A 27,741-nucleotide genomic window follows, 5' to 3' on the forward strand; every position below is an offset into this window, starting at 1 on the left:
TACAAATGGTGTTTTTTCCATAATTGCATTACACCTCAAGCAGCCCTCAATACCAAACCAATAACTTGTTGAGGTATTTTTGTCGCCGACTCAATACCACCTACCAAAAAAGGCTATTTTTAATACCAGGATAATCAAACAATACATTGCACAATGGGTCCAGAGCCGCATTTACGAACACAAAAATGTTTGTGCCTAAACCTTAAGTTTTAGATACATGGTGTCTTTGGGAAAGTTTCTTCATATTTTTCGACCTTTTTTCTCATCATTGTGAGATTAGGGTGGTCCCTCTAGTTTAGCTGATCCAAACAACTGCTTTTTAATAGTTTTATGTACGTTTACAAAATAATCTACAAAGTTGTAAAAGAACTTATTCGGAGCAAGTTTGCCGAAGAAACCATTATTCTATCTCTTATGGTTCCTAACTTATATTTTTTTAAAAGAATCATGTTAAGGTGATCCATGAAATTCAGTTTTCTTGCAATAACTTTTAATCCATTCGTTTCTCGTAAAAACTTTGTTCCGAGCACTTTTAGAACTATCAATGACGCATATTTTTTGCAAACAGGTCAATTTTCTATCGCTCATAAATAAAAAGATATTGGCTTTTTTTTTTCAAAAAATCACTTTTTTTCAAAAAGGAGCAAATAAATTTTCAACCGCCGAATTGCATTGAAAAGATCGTACTCTGTTCTATTGATGGTGAAAAAAGTGTGAGTACCTTTTTTGTTTGAAGCTTTTTATTGATTTTTGAAAATACAGTTTTTTTACATAGAAAATCAGTTGTAACTCTTAAAATCGATGAGATACAAACTCGGCGTCTTCGACAATATTGTGAGATGGATGCTCTGAAAGTGCTCACAACAAAGTATAGCGAAAAAATCAACGCATAAAATTATATTGAATAAAAACTGATTTTCATGTGGAAAACGATACAATTCAAGCAGATTTAACTCGTCTTTATGCGTCATTGATAGTTCTAGAAGTGCTCAGAACAAAGTTTTTACGAGAAACGAATGGGTTAAAAGTTATTTCAAGAAAACTGAATTTCATAGATCACCCTAACATTATTCTTTTAAAAAAATATAAGTTAGGAATTATAAGAGATAGAATAATGGTTTCTTCTGCAAACTTGCTCCGAATAAGTTCTTTTACAACTCGGTAGAACATTTTGTAAACGTACATAAAACTATTAAAAAGCAGATGTTTGGATCAGCTAAACTAGAGAACTGTTTGACAATGCAAGCTCGATCGTAGGCTACACCATAGCACAGAACAGATGTGTATCTTCGAACAAATTTGAAGTTTCGAGGTGGAAGTCGTGAAATTGTCACTTAGAGAACTAGATTGGAATGAATTTCCATGGGAAAATAAAAAGTCATCAAATCGTGCTACGTCGTCTCTCTATGCTCGCTGTAGGAAAAAGCTTGACTTCCACCACCAGCAGGGTGGCCATTCAATTTTAGTTTTGGAATTCCCTACACGCTAAGAAAATGTTACTCTAAAATGAATAAGATTCACACAAAACTGAGCTAAACTGGAACAGCTCAAAAAATGAGTAAATTGCATTTCCATCGATAGCGCAGGCCCAAGTGTAAAAATCCAACCAATTTAGGCCGTATTATATTCTTTACATCAGCAAGAATATTATACGACTTAAACTGATGAGATTTTCGCACTTGGGCCGCTATCGCTGGAAAAAAAATTACTCATTTTTGAGTTGTCCCACTTTAGCTCCAAAATGAGTGAATTTTCTGACCGTGTAGTTCGCTAGCGTTGAGCTATCAAACAAGCAGTGCTTTTCGTGACGAAGATTTACCCCCGTGCCATAGCCTACCTGATCAAATAACAAACTGCGCCGACCAGCTTGGATGCGCGCATGTGGTTCCTTCTGATGCATAATGTTTGTGTAGCGAGAAAAGATTATACTGATACCTGTTATTTTCGTAATTACAAAACAAAAATGTATACAACTCGTTGCAAAACTCAGCAAGTCTCGTTGGATAAATGAGCGACTCGTGCTGAAAAAATCATCATTTTGCAACTTGTTTCATAAATAACTGTTTTGCAACTTGACACTGTAATTTCTATTTTATACTAGTCATTTTAGTGTCACTACGGCCTACTTTTCCTCACTAAACCAAACAGTTGCATTATGGTTTATAATGCAGCTTATTTCGGTTGCATTATGAATCATCATGCAATTGTTTGCTCCCGAGTTTCCATGACAAGAGCATGAAAACCTGTGATGGTTATAGCACGGCTTGCTTGATTTTAATTTCGTGTTCATGTTCGTGTGATGGAACACGTGAGTGTTCCCATTCAACTACCGGGAAGCACGAAGAATCTGATGGAAATGATCATTTCCAATGAATATTTTTGTCGATGCAAAAAATGTAGGATTTAAATGGTAATCCTTACTAGTAAATACAAATAAATTAACGTCTGTAACTCTATAATGAACTTCAGATCCAATATCCACCATCTATAAATATTTTATGCTGCCACGCTATGGTATGATTATGGATTCAAAGAGCTAAACACCGCATGGATCAAGTTTTCAAACGGTCTCACCTTGCAAGGGTGCCCTTCATTTCATGTCTAATGAAAGCAGGTTCTGGCTTCGGCAGCTTAATTATAACAAAAAAAAGCAAGTTGTACTTACCGGCAGCTTGAACCACTCTTCAAGGCGCGCTTGGGGTACCTTTCCACGCTTTGGACGAATCAATACATAAATCGTACGTATTTCGGAGCAGGCGTACAAAAGCTTTTCCAGCAGAACCTATTGGAAAACTTTATGAACTGTGGGTGTTATTAAAATTCTTAATGCCTCTTACCTTTCCCATAAATCCTGAACCACCTGTAACAAATATTGTCTTCCCAGCGTACCATTTTTGAACTGGTGTTAGAGACATTTTGAGCTGCAAAAATAAAATATGAGAATATCCGTTAGAGTTTAGAATGATGTTCAATCCACCTTCCAAAAAGCTACAGTCGGAATTCCTATTACACGGAGGAATGGCAGCGATATTTTCGGCGTGCAATAATAATTTATGATACAGCCATTTGCTGTCGGATAGGTATGACACAATTAAATTTAAATTAAATTTAAAAGTTAAATTACTCGGTTAAATACTCTCACAATGATAATTTTTTTTCATCGTGAAAAAAAAAATCTTGCATGTACGCTTTTACGATTCCAGGCATAAAAAAAGTAAAAATCAACAAAAAATATAATTAAGTCCCACCGCAATTTCATTGAGGTCTAGATGTAATATTGAGCTGATTTTTTTTCGTGAGTGGTTGGGGCATGCAATTAACTAACTATCTTACACAAATCAGTTAAGAGGCAAAAACACTTTTTCCAGTAAATGAGGCTTAAAGTTTATCATCAATTTTTCATCCCATACAAAATGTATGAAGTTTCAAAATCGACCAAATTTTCTTCGATTTATTGTAATTTTTCTAATCATCGTAAAAATAATCTTTATTAAGTTCCTGAAAGCTTGAATTCTGAAGAACTTTTTAATATGGTCAGCTCAAAATCGACAAAATGGTCACTTACATTCCTTTGCAGTTTAATTTTTTGAAAGTCAATTGAGAAATTGCGGTTGGCGTAAAGTGAATAGCACCGAGATATGATAATAAGCTACGTCATTTATGAATGCTTCCTCTGAAATTGTAAAATTTGACCCCACAGTTACCTATAGGCAGTGAATTAGTAATTAATAATTGATTTACACATCGTTCATACCCATAGAGAGCCGTCTACACTCCACCACAAGTACCATTATATTTGTAAAAATCTTGGTGGTGGAGCTGCCACATTGTAGGTAATTATAACTCTTCTGTTCTGTCCATCAAATTTAACCGCCTCCGTGGAGGTCTACCGTGTATGAAAGTCAAAGTGAAGCTACGCAAGCTTCGCAAAAGAGCAAAAATTTCCCAACGCTTGCACGCGGACCATACCTAGATGCGAAATGGACATGCATGATCGCAGACGAAGAAAATAAATGAAGGTCACAGCAAACGGCATGGCAGTTTGGTGCACTACAGCAACAGATTTTCCGCAAAGATTTTCAATGGAGGTTAGTATTGGAAATTTCCTTCATGTGTAATTTATGCACTGGTAGAGTAGATAGTAATGAATTCATTTTGGAGAACAAAGAATGTGCGTGCATTTTGTGAACCAAAATGTGTTTTATTCATAGCGTGGCTCATTAATTTGAATGATTTTTAAGGGCATCAATCTTTGGATGGTGGCTAATCGAAAAAAGTGGTCTTGAAATTTATCGCTCCACTCGTCTCTATATTGGCAAAAATAAAACTCAGATATAAAAGTATTCATGGGCCTTTGAACTGAGAAACAGGATCAATTCTACTTAGACTGTAACGCAAGAATATCGTTGCCCTACAATCGTGTTTGCTGCTATGTAATAACAAATCTGTATAGGCAAATTTTCTCTTAACCTTCCGTAACTCGCGCGGTGGGCCCCCTCCGTCAGCATTACGCTAATGCTGATTACAAAAACCGAGATTTTTTCAACGTGTTGTACGAAATACAAGAGACCAAACGAAACGATCATAAATCTATGACAGATTCTGTTGTGACTTGACACCTAAACGTTATTGTTTTTTGATTAACCTAAATGCATGATGACATTGAAGGAATGAACCAACCCCAATCGTTCGATATCGGATTTGTTCTTGGTTATCGACAACTGAATTCGATCGGGTTAACTCGACATTGCCAGTAAAAACTATGGATGTATTGTCCTACTCTGCTGTGCACAATGAAGTGGTAAAACAGCAATGTTCACATATTGATGAAAATTAGGTATGTTCAGCTTATTACCCTTTTCATGGATGTACAACTTACATGGTTCGTTAGCTTACATCAGTGGTCCTCAGCCTTAATGTCTATGCGGGCCAAAATTGAATTTTGCTGTAAGACTGTGGGCCGCAAGATATTCAAGAGTTCATTTTGAACTATTTTCAATAGAACTTCAATGAAGTGTTGTTCTCTAAACGATCCAATACTTCCAACGTCAGTTGTTCAAATGACCCGTTTCCCCGAAAAGAGTGTGCCTTGCTTTCTAGTTCGGAACAATATAGTGATATAAAAAACAAGCTTCAATGATAAGAGGGAGCAAGATTAGCGTTATTCATAAGCCAGCTTTATGTAAGTCAGAGGAGCAATATAACTCAAAAGAACAGCCTTTTTAATGAAGAAGGGTGCATTGGAGATGGTTGAGAAACATATGCCATTCGGAAAAAAACACCATTTGAAGAAACGAAATACGGAAAACGGCGTTCAGGAAAACGACGTTCAGGGAAAAATAGTACTAATAAATAGGATGCAAGCTTATTCCCTATATCGAGTACGTGGGCGAGATATAGACGAGGAACAACGAAGTTATATAAAAAAGGAAAACAAAAAAGTTCATTTTGGTTTGAATAATATTTTTCAAATACAAATTAAATATTGCGCTACTAACATAAGCATTAGACATCCAAGTTTTCGGAATTATAGGTAAACTTCTGCACATATCGTGAAGAACAAAACTGATTATGAATTTTAAGAACATTCAAATTATATTCTGAATTTCTCCTTAGGTAAAAAAACGTATTTAGTATTAGAGGATTCTTAATTATTGTAAAAGTTAAATTTTAGTTATCTTTCAGCGAGTCATATTTCAACATCATTTCGCGGGCCGCAGTTTGGTGATCTCTGGTTTATAGCGGCCGGCATCATGAATTAGATATTTACCACACGTTGTGAAAAATGAAAAGTCAAGTGTAGCCATAATAAGAACAATTTCAGTAGATTAGCACAATGAATAGCTTGTTCCAGACCGGTGAGCATTTTCTGATTTGAACCCCACAGTTTTGCCAACGTTTGTGTGCTACAAAAATGATGGGTAACGAGGCAAAATTATGAATATGGTATTCTGAAGTTATCCTTTTTTATCTATATTAGTGAGATTTTCAGTTCTAGGTTAGTTCATTTCGGAGCCCACGCTTTGTTACTATTTCGTATGAGGAACTCACATTTTGTGAGTTTGTCGGGATTGAAATTCGATCCCTGACCCTCGGCGTAAAATGCATGCGCTTCAACCACACACCAGGTCCACTCCAGATAAGTTATTTACGCTGAGCCAACTTTCCCGATCACAGTTACAGTATCGGGCAATAAAAACGCACCAAAGCCGTTTTCACATACAAACTAGTCAAGTTTGGATTGTCATATCTCAGTTATGTCTCAAACGATTGTTTCTTTTTTTCTGTGACGAACTACAAAACATTTAATTTTTCAAAAACTATTGGAAAAGTTCAGTAATAACTTACAAAAGTTACAGATAGGTTGAATTTTGACAATAAAAATGCACCAAGACAAAAAATTATGTAGCCAAAAATGCTCAAGTCAAATCACTATGGTGTCTTCGGCAAATGTGTTTCCTGTGTGATGACCAATAAATTTGCTGAAGACACCATAGCTATCTGACTTCAGCATTTTAAGCTACGCAATTTTTTGTCTTAGTGCAAATTCAACCTATCTGTAACTTTTGTAACAATAGTTATCATCGAACTTTTTCAATAGTTTTTGAAAATTGAAATGTTTTGTAGTTCGTCACAGAAAAATGAAAACAACCGGTTGAGACATAACTAAGATATGACAATCCAAAGTTGACTAATTTGTATGGGAAAACGGCTTTGGTGCATTTTTATTGTCCGATACTGTATACCGTAATCCGGGGTAACATTGATCAGAATTTTCGATCTTTCTTGAATAATTCTCTTATTAATGAAAATGTTACATGTTTTATATTTTTAAAACAAGTACTGGCCCTCTGATTATGTGTTAAGCTACTCGAAAAAGTATTGTAAAACTTTTAAACATGTTTAAATAGACTTTTTAAACTAATTTTTGATTTTGTTGATTTGGGGTAACATTGATCATGTTAGTGATCAATGTTCGTTTATGTTGAAAATACCCTTACTTACTAAATTCGGAGTCGCTGATTTCGAATATGTTGTCCAAATTCTTACAAGTTATGTACTTTTTGAGTTATTTTAAGATTAAGATCCTCCAAACCGCGAATAACCCCTAAAGGTAGGCAATGGCTTAAGGATTTGATAGCCTACTTTTAATAAATCGTATATTTTACTGAAAAAGAACATTTTTATAAAAGTTTCGTTCATTAAATCCAACTCTAGGATATCATATTGAAGAAATACAGTGATTTCGAACTTCATATTGTATCTAGTATTCATGCCATGCATAAATGTTTAACCATGTATCTCATTGCGTTACGAAACACAGTTATGGAAAAATCGATTTATTTCAATGTTTATGAAATTAAATTTTCAATAATAACATGCCATTTAATAGCTAAATAACATCAGATTACGATATACCATTCGTTAACAGAAACTGATTCAATGTAAAATGCTTGTTTGGACATTTCATCAGGTCGGTCAAGCCGATCAATGTTACCCCGCTGATCAATGATACCCCGTTTTACGGTATGTCTATCATATATTACTGCACTATTGGAATATCATATGAATCTAATCTTGAAAATGGGAAGTGAGAGTTATATGCGACGTATGTGGTATGATTCTCAGGTCGCCTCTCTCTCTCTCTCTCTCTCTCTCTCTCTCTTCTTGGCGTAACGTCCTCATTGGGACAAAGCCTGCTTCTCAGCTTAGTGTTCTATGAGCACTTCCACAGTTATTAACTGAGAGCTTCCTCTGCCAATGACCATTTTGCATGCGTATATCGTGTGGCAGGCACGAAGATACTCTATGCCCAAGGAAGTCAAGGAAATTTCCTTTACGAAAAGATCCTGGACCGACCGGGAATCGAACCCGTCACCCTCAGCATGGTCATGCTGAATACCCGTGCGTTTACCGCCTGTCACAATAGATCTAAAAACAGGTCGCAGTGACTTATATACCCAACAAGGAATAAAAAAAAAAAAAAAAATATGGGCCCTCAGGTTCTCAGGTCGCCATGATACTGTTATATGTAATGCATTTTGCTTCTATCATGCGGGCAGAGTGCGCCAATGTATTGCGCATTGCGCGGTTATAAGTGCGACGACGAAGTGCGGAATCTCAAATAAAAGTGCGATTTTGCGTCAGATCGTTCCGGTGTCTTCACCGCACTTATTCATTACCTCGAGATGAATAAGTGCGGTGAAGACACCGGAACGATTTGATGCAATATCGCACTTTTATTTGAGATTCCGCACTTTGTCGCAGTCCAGTTAGCAATGCAATAAACTATATATGCAACTCCAATAATATCCTTCACATTTAAAATAAAAGTTTCCTCGGCTGGAGCGGGAATCGAACTCACAACACCTAAATGATCGACGCCGCTAGGCGCACGACCACGAAGCTCAGTTACTGGAAAAGTGGAATTCTGCAAAACGTGCTCCACTTTATCTGCCAATGTTGCTTTTCCACCCGGCCAAAGTTATATGCACAGCTGATGTATCGATCGTGTTATGTGCATATAACTCCGATATGCGCAAGTGTCATTTAGTTTCATTAGAAGGCTTTTCAATCGGAACTGTTTATGATATGATACGTATAACGATTCATTTGAAGTGAACGTGTCAGACTAGAGGTAAAATGTATGTGTAGCGTCTGATGGAATTGGCTCTTATAATTATTTCAGTGTATGGACAAAGTAACAATGTGTGAAAAAAAATATTAAAGCTTCACGTTTAAACTAATAGTTTTCAGTATAGAATACAAAGTAAATATAGGCCGTGACATATTCATCCAGCTAATCTGAGTCCCTACTTTGAAAGAATCGATTTTCTAAAAACATGGATTCAGCTAAAAAAAACTTAATACCTACTAGCAATTGGGTAGTACGCTGATCGCAAGAAATTTCTTGGCCTATCTCGATGCGTGGAAAATTCAGGCAAGGAATCGCTCAAGAAATAATAAAGCGTCACTTTATTCCGGATCCAAGTACGGAGCTGAAACGAAATGTCAAATCAAATGGGGCTTGCTATGTTAAATTTCTTGACCATTCCGATCACGGAAAAATAATGCACTGAACGAAAATTACTTGAGCGATTCCGTTTGAAATGCATACCTCCCATATCTCGGCAAACGTTGTGTTGTACTGCCATTCAAATTTGATAACTATTTTGCTTTTATCTTAGCACTGCACTCTAGATTGGTTTTGATTACATCTTGTTGAATTGGGTTGTTTAGGGGTGTCCAGATTATTTCATAATCGGAATCTTCGTCCAAAAATTAGTCGAAATCCAAAATTTCATCATTTTTGGTGGTCGGGAACTATTTTTAAAAGATTGTGCGATATTTGCCAGAAAACCGTTCGCCAGAAAACCATTCGCCAGAATGCCAAACGCCAGAAAACCACTTGCCAGAATGTACCATTTGCCAGAATACTATTTGCCCGAAAGTACCATTTGCCAGAATGTACCAATCCCCAGAATTTAATATGAAATATTAAATTCTGGGAATTGGTACATTCTGGCAAATGGTACTTTCGGGCAAATAGAAATTTTCTCCATTTTCTAAGAATTAATTTAAACTAAAGATGCAATTGTGAGAATTTGGTGGATATATTTCAGTCCATTAACATAAAAAATGTCGTCAGTTTCAATCTTTTACATTAATTCAATATGTTTACTGCTAGGATGATCTCTTGGTTTGCTCCGATAAAGGACGACTAGGGCTAGAACAACGAAAACAGCTGGAAATGATTTACCGGTAGTTATTGAGCAAAGAGAAAATCTATGAAGAGAAATCCATCATTGCAGATACGCCTGTATGATACTTTGATTGATTTGTCTTTATTAAAGAGACTTTCAGCCCTTGGCTGGTTCGTCTCTACTGTGTGATACTAAGCGCGAGACTTCGATGTGACTAGGTTAGAAGTGCATAGGTCCACAAACATCTGGTATGGCAAAAATACTGCTGACCTAAGTCCATTAGGCCGAATAACCAATGGGTAGAAATGATGATCACGAATCGCAATTCAGTGATTATGGAACAGAAATCGGAACGGTTTCTTAAATTTGTTCGGTTTTCCAATATTTAGCTGATACTTCTACAATATTAATATTGCCTTATTGTTTTTCCGCAATCAACAATCAATGTAATGTAATCAATGTCAAAATCTAGTCTTCCTAACTAAGAAGAACAGCCTATGTTTAAAAGAAGGCAAAGTTCACTAGTTGAACATCAACGGTTTCGGTGCAAAAAACTATTTTTCTACAATGAAACTATTCTCTCTAGTTCAAAATTATTTAATAATTAATTTACCTTCTTCTAAACACAGGCTGTTCTTTCTAGTTTCATTGTAAGACTAGTTTTCGGCATAAATAGTTGATTATATTAGAACCATACAGCAATATTGGTATTGCGGAACTAATAGTTTAATTATTGAAAAAATAACAGATCTGAAACCCGTTTATTGTTCCTATATTTAAAAGAAGGAAAGATTCATGGGTAAAATACAGTAGCTCCAATTTCAACTATGTATTATTTTAACAGTATAAAAGGGAAAACGAAAAAACTATGGCCATTCGGCAAAATAACTTTTTGACCTAATGAGCTGCTATCAAATGACATTCGACCCAACGGCCTTCAGCCGAATGCTCTAACATCATTGATATTAAGATTCTATAACAGTAGCCGGAGCGCCATTAGCCATAATACCATAAGCCCAAATATGTTAAGCTCACATGTTACACCGTTATAAGGGAATATATTGGTTAAAATTGGCGCAAATAAAGTAAGAAATTCATCTAGAAAGAACAGCAGATGGTTAAAAGAAGGAACAAACTGTGCTGGAATTATTAGAATAAATTTCCTCAAGAACAAGCTTTTTATAGCATTTGATCAAGTGATATTCGGCCTAATGGTACATTCAAGCTTGTAGTTTTCGGACAGTGACAGTCACAGCGGTATAGTTAAAACCGTATAGTATAAAACCGTCGCTGAAGTTATTATTTCTGTGTATTTTACTCGTTGCTTCGAAAAGGTTTTTGTTATGGTATTCTATTGACTTAAGTGTGTGATCAACAATTCCGGGTAATTTAGCTGTTCGGCACAAAAATTGTTATTTAAAGTGATCAGGTCATTGTTATTATCAAAAATAAGCCTAAAAAATTAATTTCAATTGAAAGAAGGGAATCTTTGAAAAATATAAGTAAATCCAAAAATTCCATATCAGTAAAAGTTGGGAAGAACATCCTATGTATTGAAGAAAGGAAAATTTTTGATGAGCATTGATCAAATTCCGTTAAAATAATATTTCATCAATTGGATCCACATCATGATCAACTTGTCCACAAGATAATTTGTGGAAATGATCTAATCAAAGAAATAAGCTGTTGTGCGCAATAGAATAATTAAATAACATAACAGTTTAAATGTATTGTGAAGTTTGAAAGGTCTGAGTTCACATATTTTTTTTTGTTTCAGAGTGATTTGCCCTTCATCAAACAATAGCCTTTTCTTTAAAAGTTACTATTAAACTATTTCTTGTTTGCTCCTACATCAGCACCAATTATTTTTTAACTTTCGTATACAAAACTGACCATAAACAAAATTTTACATTAGGGTTAGGGTGATTCTGGTAATTTGGGCAGACCGTTTCGCGTATATATTTTGGACACTTCCATTTGATTTTGCCGTAAATGTCCAAAATATATACGCGTAACGATCTGTCCAAAATAACTGAATTCCCCTATCGTGGGCTAATCGATCCCAAACAAATAAAAAAACACGATTTACTTTTCAAAAAGATTGTTTTAAATTATCATTAGATTGGAAACACTTCTGGATTGAGAACTTTGGAAAATTTCTGGGAAATGGTACATTCTGGCAAATGATTTTCTGGGAAATGGTACTTTCTGGCAAACGGTTTTCTGGGAAATGGTATTTTCTGGCAAATGTCTTTCTGGCCAATGGCATTCTGGCGAATGGTTTTCTGGCAAATATCGCACAATCTTTTTAAAATGCATTTAATGTTTGTATGGGGATTTTTTTTGTTTGAGACGAACTGTCATTTTATCGATTGAACTGTCATTCTATCCACGGAAGTTAAATTTGTTTTGTTTATTTAACCATCAAAACAAAGGAATTGAATCGCAATAAAATCACGTAATACTCATAAAAATTAGCTCTTTCGATTAGGCGATAGAAAATAGCAAATTTTATTCACTAAACAACCCAATTTCTCTCCAGCTCATTAATATTTGACTACTTTTAAAGTTTATTTTCATAACACAAGCAGATGACCGAGCATAAACCATGCTGATTAGCTGATCCGTTTGTGAATTTTATTGCTTCAATTGGCTCTGACGGCAGCAAAAATGCACTCACTCATTTGTATCTATCATCGTGTGCGTGAAGAAGTATAAACAAACGTGTTTTGTCTCGTTTTTTCTCACGTTTGCCATACGACTTCCGCCAGGCGGCAGCACTGCGGCGCTGTTAAGGCCTATGGGAATGCAAACTCATTTTTATTTTAAGTTGCCTTAATAGAGGTAATAAACTATAGAGGAAGAATGTTGCTGGTGTCGCCACCGCAACATTTCTTGCTGGCGAAGATAGGGAGGGATATAAGTGTCAAAGCGAAAAAGTATGCAGTTTGACAGATAGATACCCGGGATGTATGCGAACGAGAACAAAGGGAACAGCAGCGACATTCGTCCTCTATAGTTTATTAACTCTATTGTTGCCTTTACAACAAAACAAACCGCCACAAATTATGTCACGCAAAAATCGACATTTTTCAACCCCCCCTATGTCACACTTTTTGTATGGGACCACAATATTTTTTGTATGGGTGGTCACGCTCTGCAACCCCCCCCCCCTCCTGATAGCGTGACGTAATTTGTGTACGACCCCCAACTTGCAGAGGGCATCTCAGATTCATCGCGACGAATCCGACACTACTTGTACTGGTGCTTGTGCTACTGAAATCGGAGAAACGTCAGACTAGTGTTAAAAGATGTTATGGTACAATCCAATCGTCTAATTATCGTTTTACTGAAATTGTATCGAAAAACACTTTTGCCGGATCTCCGTCAGCTTGATAGAATTAATTACCAACGGTGAAATACTCAATAACTCTTATTGTGTAATCGACAAACTGCAAATTGCATAAGAGAACAACACACTTGCCGCAAAGTTGCTCTTCAATTACAAGATGCTGGAACTCTGCCAAATGCCCAGCTGAATTTCATTGTGCAATGGTTTCAAGTTATTTGTCTCGGCGGGAGTGAACAGTTCGCTTCACTGTCTGCACCTTGTGGCGCTCACGAATCATACTCAACATTTTCAATTTTGCGGCTGCTTATTGACCTTCTTCGTTGGCAAAACACGTGCCATTCATAGGTGCATCAATCTGAGCATCGTGCATATATAAGCTGTTGATTGATCAGTGACTCCTTTTTGTTTACTTAGGCGTTGCGCTGCAGATTACCACCTAATTGAAGTTGCCGCAATGCGTCTACTCTACAACATGTGTTTCTGAGATGGTCGGTTTCGATCAATTACATTTTATATGATCATATCCCCACCATCGTTGCATATAATATTTAATATTTCCATTGATTCTCTGCTTCTTATGTGAGAAAAAGCGAATGCAAGGCCTTTGTGTCAAGGTCGCATCACCTCTGAGACCAACAATGCATCACACAGTAAGTCGTTTCTGATGATCGTAGACGTATTTTTTGTGGTTCACTGTTCTATGATGTAAGCATAACTCTTTTTGCTTTTTTTCCTTCGCATTTGCCTTGAGCACAACACTTGAGCCCAATGTGAGTGGCAATTGTTCAGTTAACCGAAAGCCGTAGAAGGTCTGCCGGAGCCTCCTTATTATGGATTTCGTGTGGTTATACTTTTGGGCCGAGACTTACAAGTGAAAGTAACAAATTTATCGATTCGCCACGCTGAGAAGCTTACTTTGTGAACTGATAAATGCTGCAGATCCGGATATAAAGACTAAAGTAGGAAGGTAAAGTATCAAATTGCGGTGTTCATCGTTTAATCTATCAATACTAATCTTTCTAGGCTTGATTTTTCATCAGCAGCTTTAATTTTTTTTTCCAACATTTTTGATTAGTGAAAGTAAAATTTGATTTTTTCTTTATAAGACCTGCTCACAACAAAAACAAATCTGTAATTTTGTGTAACTTTGCAATTGATTGTTAAAAATAACTTAAAAATTGGCAACATAAAAGTTTTTGTATATTATTCCGTACAACATTTCACGAAAATCGGTGCAGTACGTTGACAATTTAATCATTGAAAAAGTATTTATAACTTGAGCAAATGTATTGTCCGTTGCAGAGATTTATAGATTCCGATGAAAAAAAATGATTAGGCTCATTTTCAGCGTAGGTTCGTTTACAATGCAAAACTATCGTCAAATGTGTATCAACGCAGCGCAAAATATTCACCAGGACGTGGCCTGTTTTTACATCTGTGAGCCGAAGCAAAAAAAAAATCCACGCGATTAATTTTCACGCAGGAGTCTATACAGGTGGAATCTCCACCGGTTGGAATACTTGATGCAGCACATTTCTAGTTAATAAATGCTGTAACTGTTTTAATTGGCAAAATAAAATTTTGAGCGGAAGCCCTGTAATAGGCTTAGTTTGACCCTGAAAAGTTAAAATCTCCTCACATCTGGCAGTTTTTTTAGCCCAAACAAATGTTGAACATTGTTGTCATTTTAGCTCATTCATACGCAGCCCATACAGGTGCGATTATATATTTATGCGCAAGCACTGCGTCAGTACTAAGGGAGCATTCATTTAGTACGTCACGCTAAACTTGGGAATTTACAACCCCCCTCCCTCTTCGTACGGTTTTTTTTTTCTATGCTTAATACTCCTTCTTTCTGGCTCGACGTTCCACAACAGGAACTTGACCTTCCTCTCTTCAACTTAGTATTCTTTGAACACTTCTTCAGTTATTGATTGAAGGACTTTCTTTGCCTGCCATTGCTTGAATTTGTATACAGTGAGGCAAGTACAATGATACACCCCGTAACGTGGGTAGATCACCTTAGAATGGTGCGTTGCGGTGTAAGATCTACCAAATCAAATTTTGATCTTGATATCTTGATAATTATTCCAAGATCAAAGTTTGAAGCACTTTTTGTGTTTTGTAGTTTGTTTTGTTTTAATGTACTGCTAATTTACATTTTATTTCAGCAGGATTCAGGTAAATTCATCGCATGATATAAAAAATATTGTAAAAATATGTAACTGTGACGAGCGTATCACTAATATGTAGCTTATTTGACGTACGATGTGAATATTATTTTATATTTCAGATTATCAACCGAAGAATCTAGTAATTCAACCAAATGCCATCAAGATGACGAGAAAAACATGATGATTCGGGCAGACAACTGATTCTAAGAAGTCCAACTACGGTGCGCCTGAACGTTGACCAAGCGTATCCTTTGGAGTTTACCCTTCCACTAACAACACCCAAGTTCCCGTGACACCTAGGCCTGAGAGATCGTAGAGCTGTCTACATCTTTCATAGGTGTCCAAAACTAACCATCCTTTCCCTTCCTCAGCAGTCGCAAGGACGTGGCCAGGACAGTTCTCGATCACTGGAGGATTGCGTCAGTCTTGTCTAAGAGTCAGAGATTAGTCCCAAATCTTTGTGCTTTGGTTCGGACGGGAAGGAGGTAACCTTCATAACAGCGGCCTAGGACTGTACCACCTACGAATTTGTGCGACTCGCTTAATGCTAATGCTAATGCTAAGTGAGGCAAGTACAATGATACACTATGCCCAGGAAGTCGATAAAATTTCCCCGACCGGAATGTAAATCAAACCCGCCGTCGCCGGATTGGCGATCCAAAGCCTTACCACTGGCTAACTGGAGATTCCTATGCCTAATACATTGCTTCTCACACTTCCACAAATCCCCCATCCTCCCTTCAAGCGTGACTTACCTTATGGATGCCCCCTAATGAAATTCAGCAAGCATGAAATATTTATATATGTTAACATTTCAGAGCCAATTCGACAAACAATTAAAAAAGTTGCGATTACTCATGTGTCCCACAGTTGAAACACAAAAAAAAGTTCTCTAGTAATCAGCCCAACTGTTAAAATTTTCCAAGAAAGTATATAGGGGAACTTACGTATTTTTGGCAGTTTTGTTCTCTTCGTCATGGTTTTTTTTTTTGAAACCTGTTGATCTCAAAGTAGGACTCAAATCCTTCCCTACCTAGCTGAGTTATATGCCAAAATTTCAGACAATTTGGCCCACAAAACCCTCCCATGACGAAGAGAATAAACCTACCGATAATACCCTTTGTCATCCTATTCATGTTTGGTATTACTGCCTACAATGTTTTGCAGTAGACGATCGCTCGGTGCATACGTTTAAACTGAAACAAGTGCAACAGTTTTGTAGCACCCATAAAGCCGCCTGAAAACTAATCCATTGAGTTTTGGGCGGCATGCCAACGACCAACGGAAACAATCTGATTTGCCGTAGGTATTTGGGTAGATTTTAACTATAATTCTTTTGATTTAGAATTGAATTAATTGAAATTTTGTACATGGCTAGATACTAACTAGGGGGTGGCCAAAATGTTTGGGATAGGTAACTTTTTTTCTCTCACAAAAAAGTTCAACAAGCTATTACTTTTCATAGAGAGCATCAACAATTCTGAAATTTTGACTGTTTATCAACAATGCAATCGAGCTCAAATTTGTACCAATGATGCACATATAATAGGTTAACAAATAGTCAAAATTAGAGATTTTTTGATGCACTCTAAGGAAAATTACAGTTTGTTGAACTTTTTTGGGAGAGAAAAAAAAAGATGTCAATCCCAAACATTTTAGCCACCCCTGTACGTATCTCACTGCGTTCCAAAATTGTGTCAATTCGTTTAAAATTGACTGAGTTATAGCAAAGACTGCACTGCCGAGATGGTTCCATTTATCTATCAAGCAGTTAACTGCCGTCAGACGCATAAACATCACATGTTACATTACGACATTTTTGAGGTTTTTATGTTAACATCATAATTGGATACGTATTTTTGAAATATTTGGTCACATATGAATTTATATATTTTTCGATAGTTGATTTGCGTTGACGATACTCAAATGCGATAATTGCCAACGTTTTTTTTTTTTTTTTTTGAAACTTCGTGTTCATCTATTGTAACATGTGACATTTATGCGTCCGAGGCCAGTTAAGCAAAACGTATAGTCTATTTTACGAAACGACAACAGTGTTGATATTGATATTAACACTCACGGGTTTGGGCGCGACCTCTTGTCAAATTTTCATTCATGAAATAAGCGATCAGCTGATCCGAAACGTCTCGTAAAATGGCTCATACGAGCAGGGGTATGACGAAGGGCCAGAATCATCACCCCAGCATTCAATTCAACATGGCGTCCAATGGTTTTTGTTTTGATTGCTTAATTCATGGAAAAAATGCGCTAGAAACATCGACTCTGCTTCGCTGTTACATACCACCTCACCTCGCTCGATTGGGTTGTTGCTCAGTTGGGGCCCAGAGACAACGTTATCATCGTCGGAGATTTCAATCTGAGTGCAATTTCTTGGCAACGCACCTCCTCTGGGTACCTCTTTCCGATTTCTTCTCGATCCTCTATTAGCGCAGCATCACGACAGTTGCTCGACGCGTACTCCACCGCTAGACTTAGGCAGTTGAATGATGTCGAAAATGAAAACAATCGAATCCTCGACCTGTGTTTTTTCAGCGAGGAAATTTTCATGGACGGCGTAGTCATGCAAGTCCCCTCTCCACTCGTTAAAATCTGTCGGCATCATCCCCCTGTGCTAGCGAGAATGGAAATATCCCCTCAAATCCGCTTTTGCGATACGGTGGAAAATGTATCCTACGATTATAGTAAGGCTGATTTCAATAAAATCAACGACTTTCTGGCACATGTCGATTGGGACGACGTTTTTCGCGATTTGGATGCCAATCTCGCTGCGTCAACGCTTTCTGGAATTCTGTGGTATGCCATAGACCAGTATGTTCCAACGAAATCTGAACGTGCGGCGCCCAAGCCGGCTTGGTCAAATGCCGATCTAAGATGTCTCAAGAGGTTGAAGAAGGCAGCCCTTCGGCGACATAGCAAACAACGGACCGACGCTACCAGAGCAGTATATTTGGAAGTGAACACCGAATACAAGAAACTCAACGATCGTCTCTACAATGCCTATCAAGAGCGTCTACAAAACAGCCTGAAATCGAAACCGAAAAGATTTTGGCGTCATGTCAATGACCAAAGGAAAGAATCGGGATTGCCTTCTACCATGACCGACGGCTCGATCATGGCAGACTCTACCACGGATATAGCCAACCTTTTCCGCACTCAATTTAGCAACGTGTTTACCAACGAACACTTGAGCCCTCAAGACGTAGCAGACGCCACCGCCAATGTTCCTCGAATATCAGCATCGCTGCAACAGTTTTCAATCTCCGACGACATGATTATTGCAGCTGAAAAGCAGCTGAAATCTTCTACGGGTTGCGGCCCAGATGGAGTTCCTTCTTTGGTATTAAAAAGCTGTTTGGATTCATTGGCAGCACCTTTGGCAACAGTGTTCAACATGTCTTTGACCTCCAAGGTGTTCCCGGAATGTTGGAAGCTATCATATGTGTTCCCTGTGTTCAAGAAGGGCAGTAGAATGAATGTTTCGAATTATCGTGGTATAGCTGCACTGAGTTCGATTTCTAAATTATTTGAGGTGATAGTTCTGCAACAGCTAATTCAGAGCTACAGTCAGTACATCTCGCCGGATCAACACGGTTTCATGCCTAAACGCTCCACGACAACTAATTTGGCATGTTTTACTTCGTTTGTGATTCGCCAAATTGAAGCCGGTCAGCTATTGACGCTATTTACACCGACCTGTCTGCCGCTTTTGATAAAATGAATCATCAGATTGCGATTGCTAAACTCGATAAACTAGGGATGAACGATAATTTGCTCCTCTGGCTTCGATCGTATTTGACCGGACGAAGCATGTCCGTCAAAATTGGAGACCATGTTTCGATGCCTTTCTCGGTTTGGTCCGGCGTTCCTCAAGGCAGCCACCTCGGTCCATTCTTGTTCCTGCTCTACATGAACGATGTCAATCTTGTATTGGATTGTCTGAAACTCTCGTATGCCGATGATTTGAAGCTGTATTACGTAGTGAGGAACTCACATGATGCGTCTTTCCTGCAACAACAGTTGGAAATTTTCGCTCGATGGTGCCGTGTCAACCGAATGTCGCTAAATGTGTCAAAATGCTCGGTAATTTCGTTCGGCCGTAAACGCTCCCTATTACACTTTGATTATTCCCTGGCGGAAACCCGATTAAAGCGTGAAACTACAGTGAAGGATTTGGGTATTCTCTTGGATGTTCAGCTGACCTTCAAAGACCATGTGGCGTACATCGTTTCAAAAGCCTCGTCACAGCTGAGATTTCTGTTTCGCTTCTGCAAAAAGTTCACGGACGTATACTGCCTGAAAGCTTTGTATTGTTCTATTGTGCGTCCAGTACTAGAATACTCATCCGTCGTATGGTCACCGTACTACAGGAACGAAATTCAACGGATTGAGGCCGTCCAGCGTAAATTTATTCGTTTCGCCCTTCGTCACCTCAGTTGGAGGCACCCGTTAAACTTGCCAAGCTACGAAAGCCGCTGCAAACTGATATGCCTGAAGTTACTCGAGCCGAGGCGCGACGTGGCAAAAGCGTGTTTTATAGGGGATCTCCTACAAGGCAATATTGATTGTCCGCTGCTTCTCAGCATGCTGGATATCAACATACACTACCGGAATCTTCGCCAAAATGCATTCATCCGTTTTCCCCGCACCAGAACTAATTATGGATTCCATGAATCGATCCGCAGTATGTCCCGTGTTTTCAACAAATGTCATCGTGTATTTATTTTTAATTTGTCCCGGGAAACTAATAAGCTTAATTTTAGAAGAGTTTTATGTTAGTTTTAAGATAAACCATTGTCATTGGGGTGGGGATTTCACCTGTTGACGAATAAACAATAAACAAACAAATAAACAAATATGATATCGTGCAAAGTGATAAAGAAAGAGAAACAACCATCAAAAACAACGATTTCATTTGAAATGTGTAATTTCCGAAATAAGCACTAGCAACACACGAGCCACACACCCGAAAATCAGGAGCAAGTTAGGGTAAACCGATCAGAAAGTGGGTACCAAAACGCACCGTACCAAAAACGATGATGGGTAGAGCGGCGATGTACCTAGTTTGACAGCCGTGTCACCCCACTGTATACGAGGAGCAATGTTATACAGTCCGGATTCGCTGGTTGGATCACGACTGCGCCCCGATCAGAGAATCGTGTTCGTTCGTTGGGGCAACTGACAACTGATCAAAATGTTCTAGACACACGCAAGTGACGAGAAACACGTCACGAAACACTCACATACTTGCGCAATCATTCTGTATACAGGAGCTGTGATGCGACGGCGGTCAGACGTCAAACTCGTTTTGACATTTATTTTGATATTCACAGTGCTTTTTAGTTGGGTTTTGCCCCAATCAGTGAACAGTCAACCATCGATACAGCCCATCTAACGAGCTCTCAACAAACGAATCGTCACTGTACCGTCAAGTCACCATTCACCGTGGGGGCTCCATTCACCGTGGGCCTTCAAATATTTTTTCATTATTTCCATATTACAATGGAATGGTATGACAATTTCACTTTAATTTCACCAATACAGCACTAATGGATTGTTACCATGTCGAAACGCGGGTTAGAAACTTTTTACAGTACCATTTTGACACTAAAATGTGTTTATATGAAGCAATATTTAACCCTCTAATACCCAATCCCGCCTTTAGACGGGGTATAGTTTGAGCATTTTTGTAATTTTTGTTTCGTGGAAAATCATTTTTTTTATATTTTTAGCTGTTATTTAGGACTGTTCTGTATATCTCAAAATGGTTTTTGGTGTATTTTAAGACGTTTTTACATTTTATAAAAATCATTGAAAAATTGATGTTTTAGTCACCTTTTAGAAGTCATTGTTTATTTTGTATTGAATCGCTACAATTAACATATTTTAATTTTTTCCCAAATCATTCTATCCTTGTTTAATAGTTTAAGGGAATCGAATACACTTTAAAATTATTTTCCTTAAAATTACACGGAAAATAAAATTTTGTATGAAAAAAAAATAAAATAATAATATTTCAACAATAATCATAAAATCTCAAAATGTTTTCATCTCAAAAAATCCGTTCCCCAAATTGGCTTCCAGGAAAAATATAAAAGTGTGGGGGTGTTCAAAAATAAAAATTAGAAAAATCAAAAACTGAAATTCACAAAATCGAGAATTAAAAAGAATCATCTTCCAAAACATGTTTAAATCGATTTTAGATGACGAAACATGATATTTAGATCAAAATCAAAAATTTGGGTATTAGAGGGTTAACTCAGTCATTGCATTCGTAGTAAAAAAACAAAAACTGCGCTTACGTGATTTAAGCGATTTACTAAATGTAGTAACGATATTATTTCACCAAGAAGCAATTAAATTCACCTATCAGGTATCTTTTTTGCATTATCGAAGCAAATTTATCAAGAAAATACAATTCCACTCATTTTTTTTTATTGAAACAAAAGGGCACGGTAAATGGGTAAATGGGTCAATGGTCTCCATTCACCGTGACCCATATTGCCCCATATAAGTAGAAAAAAAAATGAAAATTTGAAAATTCGTTTTACTAAATAAAGTTTGCGAGTTATTACTTAAAATGAATATAAACGAAGGGAATTGACTTTGCTAGGTGGTTTTGATCATTTTAAAACAAAAGAAAAAAATCTTCTGATACACGGTGAATGGGTACCTACTACCACGGTGAATGGTGACCCACCACGGAATCAGGCGTCCTTCCCATCCTCTACTAAATGTGCTATATCATCCATTTACTGGCTGAAAGTCTCTATAATAAAGATAAATCAATCAATTATCATCCATTTTTGTGAAAATTTTTCTAGTTTTGTGGTTATTACTTTAATTCTAACCTATAATGAAGGCAATTAACAGCGGTAACAACAATGTTTATAAGATTGGTGTAAAACAGTGGTGCTCAGGCTGTAGGATACCGCGGGCCAAATTTGCAATTTGAGATCGACCAGCGGGCCGCATAAAACATCGATGCACAAAAACAACAAAAAGAACAATTCTAAAGCATATTTATTAAAAAATATGAACTGTTCAGAACTTGTGTAAGGGTCAAACTTTATAATCTAATGTTCTTCGTGAAGGTCAATTAAGATTCATAAGTTTGGTTGGGAAAAACGTTTGAGATTCAAATTGGAATTCAAACAAACAATTTAGAAGTTGCTCCTAGAATTGCCTTGAAGCCACTTCAAGAACTTGTCAAGCAGCTTTTACAAGAATTTCTTCTGAATCGCTTCAAAAAGGTTTGCTGGGTTTTCTCCTGAAATTTCTGGTGGAGTTGCTCCAGAACGCTTTCGAGAAATTTCTTGAAGTTTCTTTTAGTTTTTCTATTTCGATTTCTATTTCTATTTTCGATTTCTCTTGGAACACCTCCAAGAACTCCTCTAAGATTTGTCTTTGGAAATGCCCTGAAGTTACTTCAGGAATTCCTCATTAATCGTTTCCAAGACTTTCTCCTAGAATAGCTTCCGGATTTTTCCGAAAATTTTCCAGGAGTTTCTTGAAGATTTTAGTAAATTCTTTCCATAAGTCTTTTCTAAAGTTGATAAAATACTTCACCATTAAATTTCTTCAAAAATTAGATTTCTAACAATTGTTTCCGGAAGATTCTTCAACATTATCTTCTAAACTGCCCCTACTCGCATAACAGTCCCATTTGCAAAAAGTAGGAATTGAGAAAACGGCATTTGAAGTTTGAAAACTTGTTTCCATATAAAACTTTGAAAAATCACCAAAATTTTTGAAAAATATTTCGATCATCTCGAAACTCGAAACAGATTGCTTTGCACATGAATATATAACTGTAAAAAAATATTACAATCACTACAAAGTTGTTCAGTTTTGTGTTACGTAACACAAAAATCCATGATGGGACTGTTATGCGGGTACTTTTGATATGGGACGCTCATAACTTGGTATTTTTTTTCACACATAGACATAAAAATTCGTAATTTTTATTGTTGTTTTTCGAAGTACATCAAAATTGATGACTATTCATAACGTTAACTCAAAAGTGATGAAAAGTCAAATGGGACTGTTATGCGAGTGGGGGCAGTTAAGTTGCTGCATAAGTTGCTTCAAATTTTCCTCAGACGTTCTAGGTATCTTTTGTGTCTTTCCCGTAACGTGGGTAGATCACCTTACAACGGTGCGTTACGGTGTAAGATCTATCACATTGCATCGAATTTTAATCTTGCTATTTTACTGCCTAAAGTGGTAGCATACCAGATTAAAATTCGATGTATTTTTGTAAATTTTATGTTTTAATTTATGTTTTGTTTTTAACTTCTAATACACCTTTTTGTTTCAGGATGATTCAGGTAATTTTATTGTGGTATTACTATACACAATACTATACTGTTTTAATAAATAGTAACTGTAACGAGCGTATCCCTTATGCCTTATTCAGTATATACTACTTAAACCTTTATTCTCTTTTCAGAGAAGAATCTTACCAACATTCCTGGCGCACTAATCAATATTTTCTAGCAAATCACCGTACACATCACCATAATAATACATGCGAACATGTTTAAATATCTATATCGTTATCTGGAAGCGTTTGGCACGGGAGGTTCACGCTTCCATCTTTCCCCTCGATTTCAAGGTGTAGAATGTTTTCAAATATTGACTATGTTGAAACCTTTCTATCCCTTGAAATCTTCTCTGCGGTACATGCTGCGCAGTTGGCCTGGCCGTTAGACAAGAAAAATGATAGACTTGAAAAGTCTTTATTTTCCAGGATGCATTCAAGTAATGGCTGCGTTAATGTGAGATTAGATTAGATTAGATTAGGCGTTCTAGGTATCTTTTGTGTCTTGATGCAGTTGGTCCTGGAATCTTGTTTGTAGTTACTCCTGAAAATTCTCTTTTTGTTGCTCGAGGAATTTATTCTAAAGTTGTTTAAGAAATTTCTGTTAGAGTGGCACCAGAACATTTTCCTAGGAGATGCTCCTATAATTTCCATGCAGTATCGCCACAACTTTCTCATTGAGTTTCTTCAGGTTTATTTTCTCCAGGATTAGAATTTTTCCATATATGTCGCTTAGAGCTGCTTAAAATTCAATGTTTCCTGGAGTTTCTCCAAAAATGTATCCAAAAGTTTCTCCAAAAGGGCACAGGAGACGCTTTATGAATCTCGCCTGAGATTTTTTGTCTCTTTAAGTTCGTTCAGGAGTGTCGATTGGATTCGTAAGTTTTGTTTCGAAAAATGTGTGAGTCATATAATATAAATTTAAACAAACAGTGAAAATTAAACAATATTGGCAACCAAGTTGAGATTTGTTGAAAATTTTGTCAAAAACTTCGGGCTTTGTGTTTTTATGTTCTTCGGAAAGGCGAAATGTGACATATTTGCTCAGCGTTGCATTGAAGGCGCTTAAAAACTGCAACTAATTTTTAAATTAGTCAAGATTACATTTTTAACAAACTATCATTTGATTCTTACACTTATAATTAACTATAAGCTGGCTTCGTGACTTAGCTGAAATGCCGACATATTTCGGAGTTGCGATTTTGAATCTTATCGGAACGGATTGTTCTTTTTGTTTATTTATCATTTAGTTTGTGTTCAATACTGTAAAAATTGATCAGCAATTTTTTTTTCTTAATAAATTTAACGAGTTATTTCAAATATTCGTTCAAAAATGTGGATTCGTCTTAAAGTACTCCGCGGGCCGCATCTTAAGGCTTGGAGGGCCGCAGGATGAGCACCACTGGTGTAAAACGACAGCCTTTATTCGCCTGAAATTTTCTTAGATCCACGGTGAATGGTGACTTGACGGTACTTACATATTATATGAGAGTCTAACTCAGTGGTATTTTCATTAATGTGAAGGGTAAACAAACTTAAAAATATTTTATTTTATCGTCACGCCTTCAAACAATCTTCTCTGTAACTAGTTTCTAACTGCTTTTTTTGTTTTTTTTTTCAATGAATGGCCATCACGGTAGATCAATCATAGTATATAATCGAAACCTGGCCTTCAATCTCTTAGCGAAGCGCGTTTACCGTGATCCTGGGTCAAATTGATCACTTTAAAATAACTTTTGTAGGAACATTTGCTACACATTAACATTTAACAAATTATCGCATAACAGAAGTTCATACAAAATACAGAAGTTCATATAAATTATGCGGCAAAAAGGTGGTTCAAGGTCTACAATATTTGTTTTGTATCGATTGCAAAAAGAACAAAAAACACGAATCCCTCGTCATCATAAACGCCATAAACTCGAGCTCTGTGGTGCAGCGACAGATAAGAAATAATAATAAAAATGATAATCAGCAAAAAAATGCAAGGATAGGACCTTCGAATGCCAGCCAGACGTTTTTTGGAATGCGGAAGAAGTTTTTGCGGGTCAACCGTTTTTCAAGATTTGCATCGAAAGAAGCACAATTTTTGGCTATCTATCATAAAATTGCATCTGACTTTCTGTTACAACTTACAAATTCACATTCAAGTCAAAATCAATCAGATGCAGAAGGTGTTACACATAATAATCACTTGGATAGGACAATAAAAGTTTACGCTGTCCGTCAAGGCCTTAGTGTAGAATTAGCTAACGTTAAAAAACGCGTAAATAAAAAAACGAAGACATTTAAGAAGAAAATTAGACGAAAATAAATTATTTCTGAAGCATCAACTTTTACTAATTTGAACACCCCAGGGGGAGCGACACTACACGAAAAAAAAATCCGCACATATTTATTGGCAAAAATCCAACTTACTACATTAATCTACATGCGCGCACATAAACGTTCTCTACGCAAGGCTGCACATAAAATTTAATAGGGGAACGTTCAAAAATTACGTCCAACATTTTGGGGGGAGGGGGGTCTAAGAAAGTGTGACAGTACGTGTATTAGGTATAGGAAAATAGCGTGACAGAGGGGGGGGGGGTGTCTAGAAATCCCGAAAAATTATGGACGTAATAAATGAATCTTCCCTATTCGGATGGGAAATATGTGCGTGGGCACATGAAAACTAGATGCGGATTTTTCTTAGTGTAGTTTTGCCAAGCCAAATGACCGAAAGAAAAGCCGAAAAAAGATCAAAAAAGTCGCTAAAACCAAAAAAATTTAGGCTTTTTTTACTTTTTTCGACTTTTTTTTTGGTTTTTCGGCTTGGCAAAACTAATGTCGCCCCTCTGGAACACCCCGATGTATTTTGGACCTTCTTAAGAGGTTACATACTCTGAGGATGATCAAAGCCAATTTATTTTTTATTGCATGTTCCTAAAGTATATTAGTTAAATAATACACCTGCCTGACTTGAACCAATTTTAACATGCTCGTGCAGTTCACACAACAGCCAATTGGCGTTTTAAGCGATGTTGAGATAATTCCATATTCTGAATCTGTACGCCAAACTGAGCCAAAATCCAAATTTTCATGAATTTTGGAGCCCGGGAACCTATTTAACAATCAATTTGAAAGTAAAAAGAAAAACGCGTTAAGTACTGTTCCTTTGAATTCCACTAAGAATTTGCATCCTTTGATAGATACGTATTTCGACCTCAACTGTAAGGTCGTCTTCAGTGTCTTGTACTGTACAAGACACTGAAGACGACCTTACAGTTGAGGTCGAAATACGTATCTGTCAAAGGATGCAAATTCTTAGTGGAATTCAAAGGAACAGTACTTAACGCGATTTTCTTTTTACTTACAGATATTCCCCTAACAAGCCCAGGTTAATCATCATAATCAATTTGAAGTTTGTATGGGAGTGATTTGTCGATTCACCCCTCGTCGGATTTTGTACTGGGCGGAGCTGTCAAGCAGTTGCCCAGCTGTCAAAAGGTGATTTGAATAAATCTTTTTGAAATTCATTTTAGGTATCAAAACAAAGTTCTAAAAATCTAAAAAAATCATAGAGGCTTAGAAAAAGGTGCCCTTTTGTTTAAAAATATAAAATCATTGAATTTTTTTAAATTTTAAAACCCAATTTCATGCTAAACAATTAAACATTACACGGATCTGATAATTCTCATAACTTTTTTTTATTAGGCAGTGTTTAATCTCAACTCTGAGTGTTCAAAATTCTTTAGGAACTGAGACACTAAATTTGGAATTTTTCATCCTCAAGAGGAGAGAGCGACATTAGTTTTGTCAAGCCAAAATATCCCTAATAAGCCGAAAAAAGACGAGAAAACCTAGTAAAAGCCGCAAAAATTTCTACCAGATTTTTTCGGCTTTTTTTATATTTCGGCTTGGCAAAACTACCCAAGTAACCACAAACATTATATCATTGCACGAATTAGACTGAATATCAACCTTTGCAATGCGAAGTGCAGTAATTCCACACTTGCCATGCAATAATCCTTTAGATTGGCATTATCAATGTAATGATGCATTACATTTTTCTTTACATTGGGGTGTATTAAAAGCTGATATATACGATAATTCGATAATTCAACACTGCAAAAACTGAATAAATGCAATGTACAAACTAAAAAATGTTGCTCTAACAATACAATTATA

General features: G+C 36.8%; 1 protein-coding gene across 2 annotated transcripts in view; it reads right to left on the reverse strand.

The window, feature by feature from the left end:
* LOC109421957 (putative fatty acyl-CoA reductase CG5065) overlaps positions 1-27,741 on the reverse strand; it is a 74,169-nt gene that overhangs the window by 28,830 nt on the left and 17,598 nt on the right. For both annotated transcript variants that reach the window (XM_062851732.1, XM_062851733.1), the window contains 2 exons: positions 2,838-2,921; positions 2,666-2,782 (listed from right to left, as the gene is read on the reverse strand). In XM_062851732.1, coding sequence (XP_062707716.1) covers positions 2,666-2,782; positions 2,838-2,915 — 195 coding nt within the window. In that variant the 5' untranslated portion in view covers positions 2,916-2,921. The remainder of the gene's footprint in view (positions 1-2,665; positions 2,783-2,837; positions 2,922-27,741) is intronic.

The sequence above is a fragment of the Aedes albopictus genome, chromosome 2 (assembly GCF_035046485.1).
Source record: "Aedes albopictus strain Foshan chromosome 2, AalbF5, whole genome shotgun sequence".
NCBI classification, from domain to species: domain Eukaryota; kingdom Metazoa; phylum Arthropoda; class Insecta; order Diptera; family Culicidae; genus Aedes; species Aedes albopictus.